Below are 17658 nucleotides of genomic sequence, written 5' to 3' on the forward strand. Positions count from 1 at the left end.
AAGTGTCAGTGGTATGAGCTGAACCCAAAAGGAGTACAGTGGGAGTCACAGTCTACTGTGGTAGCTGAATGGCAATTACCTTCTGTATGTCAATGTGGTGATGGGTTTTGCTTTTAAAACTGCACTCAGAATCATGCTTCTGTCCAAGCATAGCAGCAGGCAGGGTCTTTGCCATTCGGGTATTAGACTTTGTTCAGACTGCAAAATGACCTGCACAAAATTAGCAGGGCAGGCTGTCTATAAGAGACTGTGGAATGGGAGGATATGTTTGCTTTTTGGGAATCCATTTCCCACTAGAGGGAAGTGTGGGACAAGAGTCAGAAGTTGCTGAAAGCAGGAGGGAAGGCTCTGATTTATCTTGGTCATGTATTTACTGGAAAGTGATGCTTGTCTCCAGTGCAGCTTGCCAAGATGCTAAAAAGCTTCTGGAGAGAAGAATCTTGCTTGGGAATGACCTTTTTCACCATCTGGCTTCTCTTCATAGATGCAATCCCTAGAAGGCAGGGAGAGCTTTAAGTTGACTTTAAGAATTTTCTGATACTACAGCTAACAGACAAGTATTAAGGCACAGTTCAAGGCATTTGCAATTACTATAGCTGCATTAATAGCTCCATACACCAAAGCACAGAAAAGTAGGAGGATGGTTGATATTTGAAAAAGGAACTGGAAGTTTTTGATCCTTGCTGTCAGTGGACATCCAAGGTACAGGATTTCACCTGGTGCAGAAATACTTGGGAAGGAGAGAGGAATCTATTTACTTTCCTTCTTTCTACCCACTCAAGATCTGGAAGAAGGCACAATCTGCTAGATCTATCTCTTACAGTGACAATGCAAGTTTTAATTCCACAAATTTTGACATTCCTTCCCTGTCTTCCATGTTCTGAATAGGAAAAGCCTCCTGAATTTGAGACTTGACTGGAGCATTTATCTCCTTCACTAAAGTTCTGAGAGCTGTAAACACAGAGTCCCTGATACTTCCTTCAGTAGAGATCTTGCTGAATGTCCTAAAGTGAACGGGAAGTCTTTTTCAACAATGCAAGTGGAGAGAACAAGAAATTCTCATTACCTATCATCTTGAAAGAGCTAAAGGAGATAAAGTTAACTCTATACACATATATGACAGCTGATCTATATTAAGTAAAAACCGTTGACTGTATTCCTTCTGCAGAAAGGCTGGTGACTAATGAACAGGACTCTGATGTGGCATCTTAGTGGAAGATGATATGACTAAATTGTAAACAGTACTATGCAGGAAGAGTCATGTGTGTAAATGTCAACCAGATATCTTTTAAGGACTGGAAATTATTCAAGAAAAGGAGTTATGAATCAGAACATGGAACCTCTTTTTTTTCTATTAGCAGTGTACAGATACCTTCATGTGGCTGAGATCCAGGGGAGCCTTGACGAGCCATGTCAATGGCAATAGCCTGGAGGATTTTCTTTTGACTTACTGAGAAATGCTGACATCAGTTGTGAATCAGCATTGTCCACATTCCTTCTGGATTGTTTTCTCCTGCGTTAGGAGAATTTGTTATCCGCAGATTCACTGTCAAGGCTGCTACACTTTAATTTTTTTAGTATAGCCTCTGTAACAGCTTCTTGCAGACTCCATGTAGGCAAAGAATCATTCACTTGATCTTGAAAGAGCAAGGAGATAACATTAGACTGAAATGTACATGGTGAAATTCTTAAGTCTGGGGTGGGGGAAGATTATGAGCATCTCGCACCTGTCAATGCAAGTGTGAAGCATAATAGTTCTATACTGGTTTTCACAGTTGGACCCAGGAAAGACCTGAGGACAAGTTATATGCTTTCATTTCTCTGAAAGTAGCTGTTCAGCTATTTATCAGGACAACATAATCTCTCAAGATGGGGCTGAGGATGACAGAAACAATTGAGTCAGGGTGCTTTTCTAGTTGGAAACAGAAACAAGATCTCAAACTTGTTCTGCATAACAAGAGTATACTACTAGAAAATAGACATATCATTTCATGTTGTAGCATAGGCTAAAATAAGGTGACCCTTGTGGCTTTTCCAGCATGTGTGAAAGTCTTGGGGTAAGAATTCCACCACACCTTTTTGGAGACAGTCTGGTCTCTGCAGGCTGTCGATGCTGCTTCACTGTGGTTGGATGTTATACAAATTATAGAGTTGCACAAACTGTCACGCTGCTGTCATGACTACGCAGGCAATATGACAGTACAAATTGTTACTGAATTCCAGTTTGGAAGCAGAGTGATTCTGGACACCAAGACATACTTTACTTGCATGAGTCTGTACAGGTTACCTGAGAATGTCTGTTCACCAATGTTATTAGATCTCATTCTGTCAAGACGCAAGAATAAAACTGAGACTTATTATTGTTAAAGACTTAAGTTGAAAAAAGTGAAGAAAATATCTGGTTAGCAGTTGTCCAGATGAACTAAGTACTTGAAATAAAGCTGCATGATGGTCATGATGTAATAATGAACTATAACTGTAAAAAGTAAGGTCTGTGTTATCTAGCATTAGATCTCAAGACATGAGTCCAAGGGGTAATGAGGTATAATCATATGCACAACTTAAAAGATGCACAATGTGAATATAAATTGCTATATTAGTATGTTAAATAGTGTCTAAGTGTTACCTAGGTAAAGGACTCATTTAGACTGAAGATCATGCAAAATAGTATGTAGTGCGTATTTGAGATGCGTAGTACAGCATTTAGGCATAATGGCAATGCTAGTTCATGCTTGAATGTTTTGGTAGGATGGGAGATTGCAAAATGCTTGGTATTTACTATCTATTCCATGTAAGTATCAACTGTGAAATTCTGTGCATGTTTTATGTTGAAATGAGTTAGAAGTCAAGCAAACTGTCAGCCTACACTTCAATTGTTGATGTCTTTAGTGTTTTTGTGTTGCAAAGCAGAGTCTGTTATGATTAATGTTCTTATATTGCTTGTTTTTTTCCAAGTGTTTCTTTTCTATTACAGTTAGCTATTTTTATCTGGAGTGGGCTTTCATAACTTATGGTAATCTAACTTATGTTTGTTGTGTAATCACATGACCAGGGCAGCAGCCGTCACACACTGAAATTATAGTACCCCACATCATAAACTGGTGTATACATGTAGTGCGTACTTTTGGGGCTGGCTGTGCATCACTTCATATGGCCAGTTACATGCAAGTCCTTCTTCCTTGCTTTCCTATCACCTAATGGGCCTGCTGTAGTCATGATGTGTTCTTGTACTGTACCTGTTAAGTGCCTTAAGGTGTCTATCTTGCCTTCAAGACTCTAGAAAGCAAGATGAAAGACTCTTTGAGTTTGCATTTTGACAAGCAGGACTGAGATGCATTTTACAGGTAGTAGTTTCATTCTATTTGCTGTGTGAATAATACTAATGGGGCAAATATTAATGTGGTAAAATATTACTCATTCCTCCTCCAACTAGAGATCCAGGAGGCTGATCTGTTTTCTCAGGCTGTAATAAGAACCTGTAGTTAACGTCTAACCCCTCTAATTTCCATTGACTGTATCTGACTGCTTTGAACTGAAGCTCTGGAGAAGCTGTCAATAAAAAGTAAACTAGCCTGCCTAATGCAAAGTTCTGTTTTAAGCATAATTAAATAGTTCACATATAAGGTAACAAATTGCTATTTAGTCTTACACCCATAGAATGGTTTGAGTTAAAGATCATCTAGTCTCAACCCCTCTGCCATGGATAGGGACATCTTCCTCTAGACCAGGTTGCTCAAAGCCCCATCCAGTGTGACTTTGAACACTTCCAGGGATGGGGCACCCCCAACCACTCTGGGCAATCTATTCAGTGCCTCACCACCCTCACAGTGGAGAATTTCTTCCTAATACGTAATCTAAATTTACCCCCTTTCAGTATAAAGCCATTTCCTCCTTGTCCTGTCACTACATGCCCTTATAAGAAAGTCATAGACAGACTTTTTACAAGCCTTCTTTAGGTACTGGAAGGTTGCTTTAAGGTTCCCCCTCTTCTCCAGGATGAACAACCCCAGCCCTCTCAACCTGTTTTGATAGGAAGTGTGCTCCAGTCCTTTGATCATCTTTGTGACCCTCCTCCGGACTTGCACCAACAGGTCCATGCCCTTCTTATGTTGAGGTCCCAGAGTTGGATGCAGGTATTGCAGATGGGGGTCTCATGAGGGTGGAGTGGAGAGGGAGAATCACCTCCCTCAACCTGCTTCTTTTGATGCCGCCCAGGATAGGGTTGCTTTTCTGGACTGCAAGTGCATGTTGCTGGGTCATGCTGAGCTTCTTGTCAACCAGCACTCTTAATTAAAGCAGTTTAAATGTGCTGTATATGAAAGAATGCCATTTATATCTTAGTAAAGCCTTCTACCTTTTAAGGATGTTATCTGAAAATTCTCTGTACAGCATGTGCCCAAGGACCTCAGACTTGGGTCAGAGCTGTTTGAAAGGCTTTGTCTGTATAAGCCTTTCACTTTTCTTACCTCTTCTTTTTTTAAACGCTGAGCTTTGAACGGAGCTTGGAGCAATTACACTGTATACATGGCTGTATGTGGGGTTTTTTCCTTTCTAGGAAGTATTTGTTTCTACTTGATAGCAACCCTCTGATAAACAAATATCATGCATACAGTGAAAAATGCATATGAAGAAAACTGTATGGTATGTGTGTAATTTTAAGTGCATGAAGACAGCCTGAAAAATGTAAACCCCAAATAAATTATTTCAGGGGGAATTGTGTTTATGCATTTAAGTTAACCCACAGATGACTAAGCATAAGTCTGGTAGGTGGATGGCAATGGACATATATGTGTATGATCAGTACTGAGATTTAACTGAGGGAATGATATAGCATCATAGCCAAAATATATTAGTGTAGTTGACCAATACCTGTCTGATCACAACCTTTGTGAACGAAGAATGTAAATAATACAAGGCAAAGAATAACCTCAAGAGGGGTTTGTTGTATGACAGAGTAACTGGCATATTCCCTCATCAAAGCATGAAAAGAAGCTTGTGAGTTCTCGGTGATATTGTTAGCATGCATGCAGCTGGTGTGAGATGTGACTTCCAACCAAGACTGTAACTTTGTTGCTGTTTCCATAAATTTCAGAAAAATATGCCGCAACTGCAAATGTGGCCAGGAAGAGCATGATGTCCTCACAAGCAACGAGGAGGATCGGAAAGTGGGGAAACTCTTTGAAGATACGAAATACACAACCCTTATTGCAAAGCTGAAGAATGATGGCATTCCCATGTATAAACGCAATGTAATGATACTGACTAATCCAGTGCCAGCCAAGAAGAACATATCCATCAATACTGTGACTTATGAGTGGGCTCCTCCTGTCCAGAATCAGACACTTGTAAGTCCAACTAAATTTTTGTTCATCTTCAAGGCAGGAGTTGATAAGAGAAAGAGAAGAGCTTACTGGAAGGATAAATTTGCCTCTTGTGGTCTTTTTCCTCCTCAGATGGTGCCTGTTTAATTACTCTTATTTCTGTCATCTGGCAGATATGGATATTGTCTATGCAGCTACTTGAAAACTGGGGAGATTAGGTGGTTTTGGATAGAATTAAACATTATCTACTAAGTCCCCAGAGTCCAATTTTCTCTAACCTGCCTTTTTTAGTAAATAAAAATTTGCATGTAGTATGGGCTTGAAAGAAGGAAAAAAAAAACCACCAACCAACCCCACAACAGTTTGTCATTGTTTAAAGTTAAGGGGAACGTTCAATCTTGCTTATAGCCTTTACTGTATATGGTAAGAACAAGAAGAGTGTTGACATCTGAAAGAGCAACTCTCTTCCAGTAGCTTTTCAGCTGAAGTAGATGAGATGGCAGATAGCCTTCTGAGGACTTTGCTTAACTTTTCCATCTCTGGTTGCTGATTTACTGTACTTCAGTGTTGTGTGAGATCCATGCTGGAATCGTGTTACCTCTGACCTACTTCTCAAAATAACCTTTTTCAGTGAATTAGTCAAATCCTGTGTATCTAAATCAACTATTACTTAATATTGTTACCACTTTGATTTTTATGCTTCTCCTTGCTTTATTAAAGTTTATTTAGCTGGAATTATTTCTGCAATGGTCTGTGTGCTCCAGGCAGACTATTTTGACTTCTGCTTTTTAAAGCTATACTGATGGTCAGTAGTTTTATGTAGCTTTGAAGAGACAAAGTGCTTTGGAAATAGTTATTTCTCTGAGTAAATAGTAACATTTTGTATGTTTTAAAAGGCTTAAAAGGAAGCCTGTCTCTTACTCTGGGAAGAAGCCAGTTCATCTGCTGTATTTTATGTGCATCTACTGTGTGCTGGGAGATAAATGTTTATGGAAAGAACCTTGTTTTTGACAAATTTGACTATCACTAACAACAATAGAGATGATTTTAGTACTGTATTTGCTTAAAAGGATGGGTCTGTAGTTGAAGTGGCATCTGATAACTAATTCCTCCTGGTTCAGGCTAGACAGTATATGCAGATGCTGCCAAAGGAGAAGCAGCCTGTTGCTGGCTCGGAAGGAGCACAGTACAGGAAGAAACAGTTGGCTAAGCAGCTGCCTGCTCATGATCAAGATCCTTCGAAATGCCACGAGCTCTCCCCCAGTGAAGTTAAGCAGATGGAACAATTTGTGAAGAAGTACAAAAACGAGGCACTTGGTGTGGGAGATGTCAAGCTCCCTGGTGAGGTGGAAACAAGAGCTATTGATAAGAATAACTTGAACAATGGTGACAGAGGCACCTCGGCTGCTGTAGGAGCAATGGAGAACAAGTCACCAGATCAGAAGGCATCTCAGTATGTAAGTATAAAAAAGTCAAGATAAAACAAGAATATATATTACCATCTCAATGCTCTCTTTGGTTGTTTTACCCAATTGACTTATTTGTTAACTTGAAATAGTGAAAATCTGGGGAGGGAAAGGAAGAATGGCAACTGGAAAATGCTGTGAATATCTACACAGAAACCTGGTTTCTGACTATATTTAGTGCATTACAGCAAATAACTTTCTAGGTGACCTGTTTAATCTGTGTTGCAAAAGCATATTAGCTTAGGTTTAGATATGTTATTTCTAAGTATTTTTGTCTGGCTTCTATAATGTAACTTAGTCTCAGCTATATGCTGTAGCATTATCTCATTCTTTTTTATAAGGATTTGAAATAGACTAGTACAGAGAACAGGTCTTAAATACCTTGCAGAAGAATTGCCATCCTTCCCTATGCTTTTTCCTATCTGTTAGTTCTGCCTTTTTGCTCTCCAAACTTTCTTGTACATTCCATACTTTCAGACTCAGTCTGAAAGACATCCCCATAGCTGTGGTAAATAAAATGTCTTGAAAAGGTAAGTTTTGTTGTAGGAGTGGATTGCAATTCTTCTAAACCTGATTAAAAAAATCAAAACAACAAAACCTACCAAGACACAAATATTCAGGTCTCCACTAATAAGGTAAATATAACTTTCTCCTCTGCTTTTAAAAGCAATTCACCATGACTGAAAGTTGAACAAGAAAAAATAGATTTGCAGCATATTTTCATCTTGTAAAGAAGCAAATCTCATTATGCATCTTTTAACCACCTAGGGTAGAGATGCCTCAAATTGTAGGTAATCATCTTGCCTTCATCTGGATTTATACAACTGCTAAACCTTCCAATTGACTCCTTGATGTAGAAAAACTCAAGAAGCTTTGTAAATATATATGTATATAGTTTCCCTTGTATTAGTTTTTTTCATTTGTTCCAAGCTGTTCTTTCTCCCATTTTGATGTCTTTCTATGTGTATTTTAAAATTGTTAGTGTGAAATGAGTGTAGGGACTGATCAATATGCCTTATAGCTGAGACACTTAGTGTTTCATGTTTTGATATACACACACAATTAAAGAAGCCATTTGTGGCTGAGCTTGTAGTTATGTGAATCACAGCAAAAACCTTTCCAGGATATTCCAGTCCACAGACCAACTGGAGTGCAGGAAATGCCAAACTGGTGATTAAACTGTAGATAAAAAAATCATTGCAGTAACATAAACCACCTGCATTTTTTTATGACAAAACCCTGTCTGTAAGCAGGTGTAAAGCAGAAGACTGAGTGAACTTTTTGGAATGATTTGTAGTGTAGCTTTGTTCGAAAATGTTACAGTCTCTTTTCAGTAATTGCTTTCCTCATCCTAAGAACATTAATCACAGACTATTGGAAAACAGCCATGAGTGACTAGCATTCTTAGAACACATCACAGACTGACTTTCAAGTAGTCACAATTTTTTCTCACCAGTGGTTCTCATGGGGTTTGATCTTCTCACAATCTATAAGTACAGTCATTTTCCTGTCACGTATTCTGGTCATGGTCTAGTTGGTTAGATTTGATGGAGGCTGCTTAATGTCTCCTTGTTCCTGAGCAGGTAAGATTTGTAGAACATGAATTTAATTGCCTGTTGTTGGTGGGGTTTTTTTTAAAAACTGGACTGCAGTTGCAAGAACATGAATATGGCAAAATACAATAATCCATTGTATTGCTAGTGCTATGTCTGTCAACAGAGTGCACATCATCTTGAATTGTTTTGTTAAACCTATACTGTGGCATCTTGTCACACTACTAGCTGCTCATGGGAGTAAACTACCATTACATTTCAGTCTGGGAAGGTGGGATTTATTAAATGTGTCAGTAATATGTAATTACTATAAATGTACCTATTCAAAAACTCATTAACTTGGTAATAACCTCTTTCCAGTCCTGCTATCGCTGCAAACTGAACATGAAAGAAGGTGACCCGGCTGTCTACGCAGAACGTGCTGGATATGACAAATTGTGGCACCCAGCTTGTTTTGTCTGCTCCACCTGCAGTGAACTTCTGGTAGACATGATCTATTTCTGGAAGAATGGTAACTTGTACTGTGGAAGGCATTATTGTGATAGCGAAAAACCCCGCTGTGCTGGATGCGATGAGGTAGGAAATATCCCAGTCCTTTGTTTTAAGCACATTGTTTGCTCCCCTAAGAAGTGAATGTGATTATTAGTAAAATATTTTAGTGCAGGGAGATTATTCACCTTCCCCAGTTTTGCAAGGAACTGAAACTGATATGGACACATTCAGAAAACTCTATAGTTTGCTTTGGATCTTGTGAGGATTTTGTGCAATCTACAGGTACATAGGATGAATGAAGTCCATGAGTGCTAATCCTTCCAAGAAGTCCCAGTTACAAAACTGTTTGCTGATAAAGGGCACTAGGGGGAGCGCCTTACTAAATTACACCTTGTGCAGTGCCCCGAGCAGCCTGCCTGCTGGCTTTGTCTTCTGCTGACTCTGAATACATGAATGGGAGACTTCTGGGAAACAGTCAAACAGATGAACATGTTTAATTTTGTTATTGAAATCACTTGAAAGAGTGGGAATCGCCAGGAGTTTCTTGGATATTGCAAAACATCCTGAGGCTAGATTTATTAAAAGGAATACTATTCAATTGAAAATATTCATATTTGTTTGTATCTTCCTCATAGCTCATATTCAGCAATGAATATACTCAAGCAGAAGGTCAAAACTGGCATCTGAAACACTTCTGCTGTTTTGACTGTGACTGTGTCTTGGCTGGGGAAATCTACGTGATGGTGAATGACAAGCCAGTCTGCAAACCCTGCTATGTGAAGAACCATGCTGCGGTAAGGTTCTTACAGATGTGTTGGCACTGTAAAGGAATGTCCATCTATGGAGCTTGAAACTCTTACTTTCTCCTAGTGTTAGGAGTACCTGAAGAGTGTAAAAATTGAATGCAGATTTAAGATCAAGTCAATCATCTTTTTCATCTTTGGAAAAAAAAAAATCTTAAGCAGACAAGTATTTTGTCAACTCATAAATTTGAGCCACTGGTGGAAGGAAAGCCTGTTCTGAATCTACCTTTAACTTTAACAAAGCAAAATGACTGACAGGATAAAGCTAAAAGTTTGGGAAGGAATCATAGTTCTTGATTCATAATTATTCTAGGAACTCAAATCTGAGATGATGGTCCATCTACCTATTAACTGGCTATTAGTTAGGAGTTCAGTCCAATGTGTGTCTAGACTGTTTACATAGTTAACACAAAAACTTATTATCTCTAGCTGGCAATCAATCATCTTCAGAGGTAGTGTGAAGGTTTATCTTTTGGAGAGACTGTTTTTCTCTTAAGATACTAATTTCTTTTATCTTAAATTATTTTTGACAACTAGATTTTAAGAGTAATTACATCCAAGATTTAGTGGTAGCCTTTCATTCTTTGGCATTGCTTTACAGTTGCCAACGCATGGGAAGATTTGTAGTCCTTTCAAATGTATAGGTTTAATATATGAAGATCTGTGCTTTTTGGCACAATAGGTTTTTATTTTTTCAGGCACTGGGAAATCCTAACCATTGTAACTGTGTAAGTGTAGTCCCAGCAGCAACTAACTTCTTGTGTGCGTTTTATTATTTTGGGTCCTCAGCTGTATTTGGATCGGAAACTCTGCTTTAAAAATGAAGGAAAATCAAAAGCTGGAGACTTATTTTAAAGACTTCTTTTAACATTTGTGTCTTCTCCAGAAACACACGAGAGTTCCGGCTTTTAGTGGACTTAAGAGGATTTGTATGCTTCATTTAAGTATTATTTTGTTTCTAAACAGATCTGCCAAGGTTGTCATAATGCTATAGATCCGGAAGTTCAGCGTGTGACATACAACAACTTCAACTGGCACGCTACGCAGGAATGCTTCCTGTGTTCCTGTTGCAGCAAGTGCCTCATTGGCCAGAAGTTCATGCCGGTGGAAGGGATGGTTTTTTGCTCAGTGGAATGTAAGAAAAAGATGATATCTTAAGATGTGCACAGAACAAGCATTGCTGCATTCCAAAGGCTCTTGCATTTCTACTGTAAAATATATGGTATTGGGGCATTCAAAGTTATTGAAAGTATTAAATAGCATTTTCCCAAAGATTTTTTTTTTTTTCCAATGACTAAAACTTGTTATGTAATCTTCCCTTCATAGCCATAATGATACTTTCTGGTTTGGACAATTGTTCCTGAATCTTGTGATTACTTAATATCCCAGAAATATAAGAAACAAATGTGTTTTAAACTGTATACACTTTAAGGGAGCTTTTCACCATAAATGATCTTACTGTCATATGGAAATGTGAAAATGCTCCAATTTTTCTTGTTTTGTATGATAAATGCAACTTTTCTACATTTGGGTTTCACTAATTTATCATTTTTATAGTTTCCCTGCTTTCTTCAAGCACTTTAAGACAAAAGTATCAGCTTTACTGACACATAGTTTTGTTCACTAAACCTGAAGTGTGCAGGGAGAATGAAGCTTAAAAATTACCTGGAATCATTGCTGCTTGTTGACACGTGGATCTCATGCCTACTCTCACATCTAGTTTGTAAAGTAACTGCACCACTAGAAAACTGGCTCATACTTCTCTCTTGCAACTGCTCATGCATGGAAAAGTTTTTATTCTCTGAATGTTAGTTACTTTACAGATATTTGGGGAAGTGTAGGGCAAGGAGGAAACATAAGAGTAGATCTTGCCTAGATTTAAAAGAATAAAATAATCCACTGATATTAGTGAGTGTCTTATCCTTCCAGATCTGGCTTCTGTTTTTTCATGAATGTTATTTCATAAATGGTGCCTTCTGAGCAATGTGGCACATGATACTGTATGCATTTCCAAGAATGTAATTCTGCAAAAGGATCACACTTTGGCTTTTGATTTGTAAGTTCTTAACCAAAGCACAAGGAACTCTGTCCTTGAAGACATCCAGTATGTGGATGAAGAAAATCAGTTGTGTATTAGCTTTTCTTACTAGGTAAACCAAATGTGTGGTACTCTTCATTTTCTGAAGTTTCATTGTAGATCTGTAATTCTTGATAGCTATTTTTGTGCCAAACAGTAAATGGAGTCCTTGGCATAAAAATAAATGAAGTCTATGCAAGTCTTATGTTTGGCTCTTAAGTTTTGTGGTGGCTATATTGTAACACAAATAAAAATTAGTGTTGTTCACTTGAGTTGTCTGCTAATTCTGTTCTTGTCAAATCCCCTTCAGGGGAGGCAAAGGCATTCTTCATTTTAGCTTTCACAGAACCGTAGAAGTTGAAAGGACATCTAGGCAGCTAGTCCAACCTAGATCAGGTCTCTCAGGAAGACATCCAGATAGGGTTTGGTAACCTCCAGAAGAGACTCCACACACTCCCTGGGCAGCCTTGACTTAATTTCCAAAAAAATGTTAAGGCCTGTGTTACTGTGAAGTGCATACTGTCTTGTGTAATACTGTTGATATAGGTGCAAAACAAGGGATCTTGGTCCAACAAATACGCAGCTTCAGGACTTAGTGTGTATTTACTTTTTGTCCACAAACTGTGGCCTTAATTAAGTTTTAAGACAGCAGGGCAAGTTTTGATTTTGCACAAGTGAGCTATTGTGCCAAGAAAGTGCATTGTGATTTGTGGAGCATGACAAAAATAAGACACTGGTGTGAGATTCATAGTTTGTATGTTGCCCAAATTGAGATGTAGATGTTAGGCATCCTCACAATGTACCAAAAAAAGTATGTCTTTCACCTGATGCCAATATTCTTGCCAGATTTTCAGTTTTAAACCAAGAAAACGTAGGATGCTGTAATAAGAGAAGACATTTCTGTTTTTCCATTTAAGTTCTTAATCTGTAGCAGGATATGTAATAAAATGTGCCATTTGGGGCAAAGGGGAATAAGGTCTAATTTAATAAGGATGACTGAAGAGTGTCTGGGTTTTGAGCGCATTGGTTCTCACCCACTCACGTTTCTTCTAGGAGATGCAGCTGATCTCTATACAGAACTCTGTGAAAAGTGTTGAGCAACCTTCTCTGCCCCTCCCTTGGCTCACCCTATGTAGCACCTCTGCTTCTCCTTAATGTGATTGCCTGCACTGATGGCAGTCTTATTTTTCACTTTAACTCTTGTTCTGTGCAATTTTGTTTATTACACCTGTTTTATGGTGTAGCCTTCATTTAAAAGGATGAGCAGGCACTAGCTCAGAACTTAGTCATTCTATCAAGACAAAGCTGCTAAGGAAGTTGATGTCAAATCAAAACATCTCAATAGTGCATCATCTCCTGGGACTAGATTTGTCCATGCCTCTTCTGAAGAGTGCTGGCTTGCTGTCTTTACCTAACTCTCTTCTTGAGAATCTTCCGTTGCCTGCTTAATCCCTTCTGTCTCCCTTCCCTGGAACCTGCTGTATCTAGGAGTTTCTGCTACAGAGTAACCAAAGTTTATTTTCTGTCCGTGCAGTAATTGAAGAGGGTCATTTCAGGGGAAGGTAAAGTATAACATAAAATAATATGCAGATGATACAGAGGAGAGATACTGCTGTCTGACTACACAATACATCAGGAGACAATTAGAAGTGCTTTACAGTTCATATGAGATAGGAAAGAATTTATATGCCTGAAGATAAAACTGTTCTTATTAGCTGAAAGATAATTCAGCAGACTGAAGCTTGAAAACAAACATTAAGGAGATTTAGTTCTGTCAGTGCCATACTAAAAATGTTGGCAGTTAAGTCTTGGGCTTTTTTCCTCTTGGATTTTTTGGCTATTTTGTCATGGAGGTCCCTCTTAATCTGTTTATCTTAGTAAGCTAAGAATAGATGCCGGAAGCATTTGCATACTTCAGCAACAAAAGTAGATACTTTGTAGCTGAAATTTTTAACTCAACGCTCTAAAGTTGAAGTTATACATTTAAAGGTAGACATTTGTAAGAAAGCCTTATAAAAAGTGCTTATAACAACAGCATGCTACAGAAGTAGTTAATTGGCTTCAAGAAACAGCCTGAAGAGGCACTTAGCTCTATTTATCATGCCACTGCCAAAATGACATACTTGATTTTAACTTTTCACACATTAAGCATGAAATGAAAACAAATACTCACAGCAGAAGACAAATTTTGCCTTGTCATGATCAGCATCTGTGAGAAGGAAAAGCCTAAATTTACCTTTGGGATGTAATTTTCTGCCTGACTTAGCTGCTTGCGCTGTGTTGTGTTTTGTGGCTGCTGTGGCAATGCAGGTGTTACAACTCCAAGTTTGGTGGCTTCAGAGCAGAGTTGTGTTTTTAGCAATTGGCTGTGAAGAACAAGTAGGATTATACAATGGAACTTGTTAGCAACAGCGATTAAACAGAAGTGGGGTGCAGCTTAAACACCAAATGTGCAGCTGAGGACACTAAAGAGACTCTTGTCACTGACCTAATTGGGACATCCAGGAACTTGATTTTTCTCTTCTGTGTCACAGTAGCAGTGACTGTTTCCAGAGAATCCCTCAAATCCCCAGCTCTCTGTCCATTTATGCTTTTAACACTTTTAGATTTTTCTGCTGCCCAAAAATTCTAGACAGGGTGCAATGCCATTGTAACAGTTGGTAAATCCTGCTTCACCTGACCTGTTGATCACCTTGTCTGCAGCCTGTAGGTATTACCTGTTGGTTGAAGGTGAGCACCTGGATGGTCTGTGCATGTAGAACTCCTGGAGCTTTTCAGGAGATAAGGACATTTATGCACGTGGCAGATTTCTAGCACACTTATCTTTATTTTTTTAACCATTTCAGCTAGAAAAACTTATTAGTGTGTGTCATTACAGATATTGGCATATTACTTGGGGTCTTTACAGACTGGACAAAGAAAAAGTGGTAGTGCGATTGTAGCTCTTATGGTACAAAGAATAAGCATTTCCTTTGTCTTTTTTTTTTTTTTCCATTACTGCTACAAAACCACATTTTATGTGAACTCTAGGCAAAACATTTCCTTTCTCTGGAAAGAGATAGGTCAAAGCTGAGTCAGTTCTATACAGGAGGGTATTTAGTAGGATGCAACACTCAAGCAGTTTGCTTTGGATTGCATGAGGCTGCTAGTACTGTTATATAGTCAGAATCCAATATTGCCTTTTATTTAAGGAAGAGCTATCTTGGAGGTCTATAAAGTCCAGTCTGGAAAAGGTTTTGCAAAACCTTTAAAAGAACAAAAGTAAATAAATGTATCTTTGAATTAGTAACATATTTATACACGGTAGGAATAACCTCTAACTTTTATTGAGGTTAGGATTGCATCTCGAGCTTATTATGGTTCTACATATGCTAGAAAGAAAAAAACATGCTTTAGACAGCTTTTTATATGCATCTTACCTCTGGAAATATAACATCTATCTTAAAATACATGCTAATGAGCAATCAACACAGCATCTTCCCCTTTTACTGCAGAATCTGTGTTAATGGACAGAGTTGATGATGTGAAGCAAAATTTTCTGGCTTTATTGAAGTAACGACCATTGGCACAAAACTCTTTCTGTTCAGGACTAACTTGAGGTGCTCTAGACCATCTGTTTCCAGAAGAACTGGTAAGGTAGGGGTGCTGGGCTGGTAATGCTCAGTTCAACAGCCTCCGTCAAGTTTAGCAGGGGTTTGGGATGCTAGAGCTAGCAAGGAGGAGGTTGGCTGTCCTGGAAATTCAACTAGCAGCAGGCTCTCCAAGGGAACCAGGGGCACAGCGGCTGTTCTCTAAGAATAGGATGAAACAGCTCAAGGGCAGGGACTTTCCCCAAATAATTTAGAATTCCTGTGTGATGTGCTCAGGTCCTGGGTGTACTCTTCCCCCGCACAGCAGAGCCCCATACCTTGTGGCATCTCAGTGAAAAGCCTTCATAAAAAAATCACCTCCACAAGAGCATTCCACTGAGGCCAATGTGGTCTTCTCCTTTCTCAACCCAAGCAAAACTGTAGGAGAATACTCCAGAGTGATTTGCATCAATATCTATGGATGTTTTTGTGTGTGGTGTAAAAATACGGGACAGGTTGGCAGAAAATCTTCTACTAGGCCTCCACACCTTTTCATGCATCAGGAGTGCAGAATGCCCTATTTTATCCTACAACTGACAAAATCCCAGTCCAGCTACCAGAGTAACACTTGCTGCCCACATACCCACCATACTCTGTTGAGCACAAACATCGTTTTCATGTATACATTCATGCATTGCATTTACTACTCCATTACTTCAAAGTGATAAGGTCAAAAAAGTCTGTTGCCCAGGACCTTCTGAGTCTGCCTTTACTCAGTCCTTCACTGAATAAGTAAACTGAGGTTATTAATTCAGTATAAGGCTTAAGAATGGTACTTAATTAAATGTACTGCCAAAGAGGTCTCAGGAGCAGTTGTTAAATGCAAAACAAATAATCTAAAGATCACCAACGGTCCAGGAGAAGCAGAGAGAGAAAAAAATAAAAATCAAAGTACTGAAAATAACATGTTAACTTTTTAAATATCTTTATTAATAAAATGATGGAGCTTTAGGGAACAAAAGTCTGAAACCATGTGAGGCCAGGACCAGGCTCGGATTGCACATTGCCACCCTGCGTTCCCTGCCTAAATCACAAAGAATGAGCCAGGTCTTTTTGCACTCTGGTGGGCACCTGGGTAGTATCAGCAAAACAATGCTGGGGTTTACAGTTGCTATGACCAGTCACAACCAAATGTAACCCATCAGTTTCCCTCGTTCCCTCCCCTCTAAACAAGTGGAAAATGACCCAAATAAGAGAATGTTTCAGCTACAGATTAAGCCCAGCATTGTTCAGATTTCTGCTAGCTTGAAGAGAACTTAAGGACCCAGGTTATAAGAAACTAGTCCAGCATCATATATTTGTTAATTTTAACTTGTTAAAAGTGTGTAGCATCACAATCAAACATCAAGAGTATTTACTGGTTGCCCTGGATGAGCTGGTTATATGAATCAAGACTTGATTTTTATGCTTATAGTGACTGAAATACTCAGAGCAGCCACAAGATGTTCTTCAGTTACCCAGCAGATGCCGTCTGTGCTACACTGAGCACACGTGCTGCACCCACAAGGCAAGACCCTGGGAAAGATCCAGCAGAAAAACAGGTTTTGAATGGAAAGAGGTGTTTGAAGGTTTTAAGGAAGGAATAAGGTGAGAAGAGAGCTGTAAATCCATGAGGCTGTGCAGGAGTGGAATGCAGCATGATCTTGAATTTAGAAAGGAGGAAGAGGCACAAGGGAGTGGTATTCTAGAACAAACATGAATAGAAAGGGAAAAAGGGTAAAACAGAAGAAAATAAATAAGCCAGGAGAGAAATTGCTGGATCATGCAGGCACTGTGTAATCATTTTGACTTACTACAAAAAGGTGGGAAACTTAAGTGGAGAATGACAATTGCTCTAAATGAGGAAAGTTGATGGTGCTATTTAAGTGCTATGGGTAGAAAACACCACAAACTGAGAGAATAGCCCACAATAATCAAGGCTGTGAGATAAGGAAAAAAGGACATCAAGAGCACAAGTGATGAGGAAAGGTTTTTCTTCAGCAGTAGTCCATGCTTCTAATGCTGCCTGCTTATGATAGATCTAAAATCTAATCTATTACACCTGTGTGTTGGTTCGATGTACTCCATTTAAATTGTAAAAAGCAAAATGTTTTTTGTGTGGTGATCTATGAGCTGATGTTCTATGCTGAAATCTGCTGTCAGAGGTTAACTTTATGACCCTTCCTAGGAAACTAATCTGATTCTGAGGAATCAGATGAGTGAAACACAGGGATAGTGAGAGAAAGCATTTGGGAAAACCTGAGGTGATTCCTGTGTTCCCAAACAGGACACTAACATCCAGTTAAACTTTCCAAAAGCTAAGGGCATCCAGGACAAA

At 38.9% G+C, this 17658-nt stretch overlaps 1 protein-coding gene across 1 annotated transcript in view; it reads left to right on the forward strand.

Moving 5' to 3' along the window:
- The window catches only part of TES (testin LIM domain protein), a 28477-nt gene extending 16498 nt beyond the window's left edge, over positions 1-11979 (forward strand). Inside the window, exons 3-7 of the mRNA XM_062017608.1 lie at positions 5093-5345; positions 6443-6778; positions 8701-8916; positions 9468-9626; positions 10602-11979. Of these exons, the coding sequence (XP_061873592.1) occupies positions 5093-5345; positions 6443-6778; positions 8701-8916; positions 9468-9626; positions 10602-10793 (1156 nt within the window). The 3' untranslated portion in view covers positions 10794-11979. The remainder of the gene's footprint in view (positions 1-5092; positions 5346-6442; positions 6779-8700; positions 8917-9467; positions 9627-10601) is intronic.
- Positions 11980-17658: the final 5679 nt, after the last annotated feature.

This window comes from Colius striatus, chromosome 1, assembly GCF_028858725.1.
Source record: "Colius striatus isolate bColStr4 chromosome 1, bColStr4.1.hap1, whole genome shotgun sequence".
NCBI lineage: Eukaryota > Metazoa > Chordata > Aves > Coliiformes > Coliidae > Colius > Colius striatus.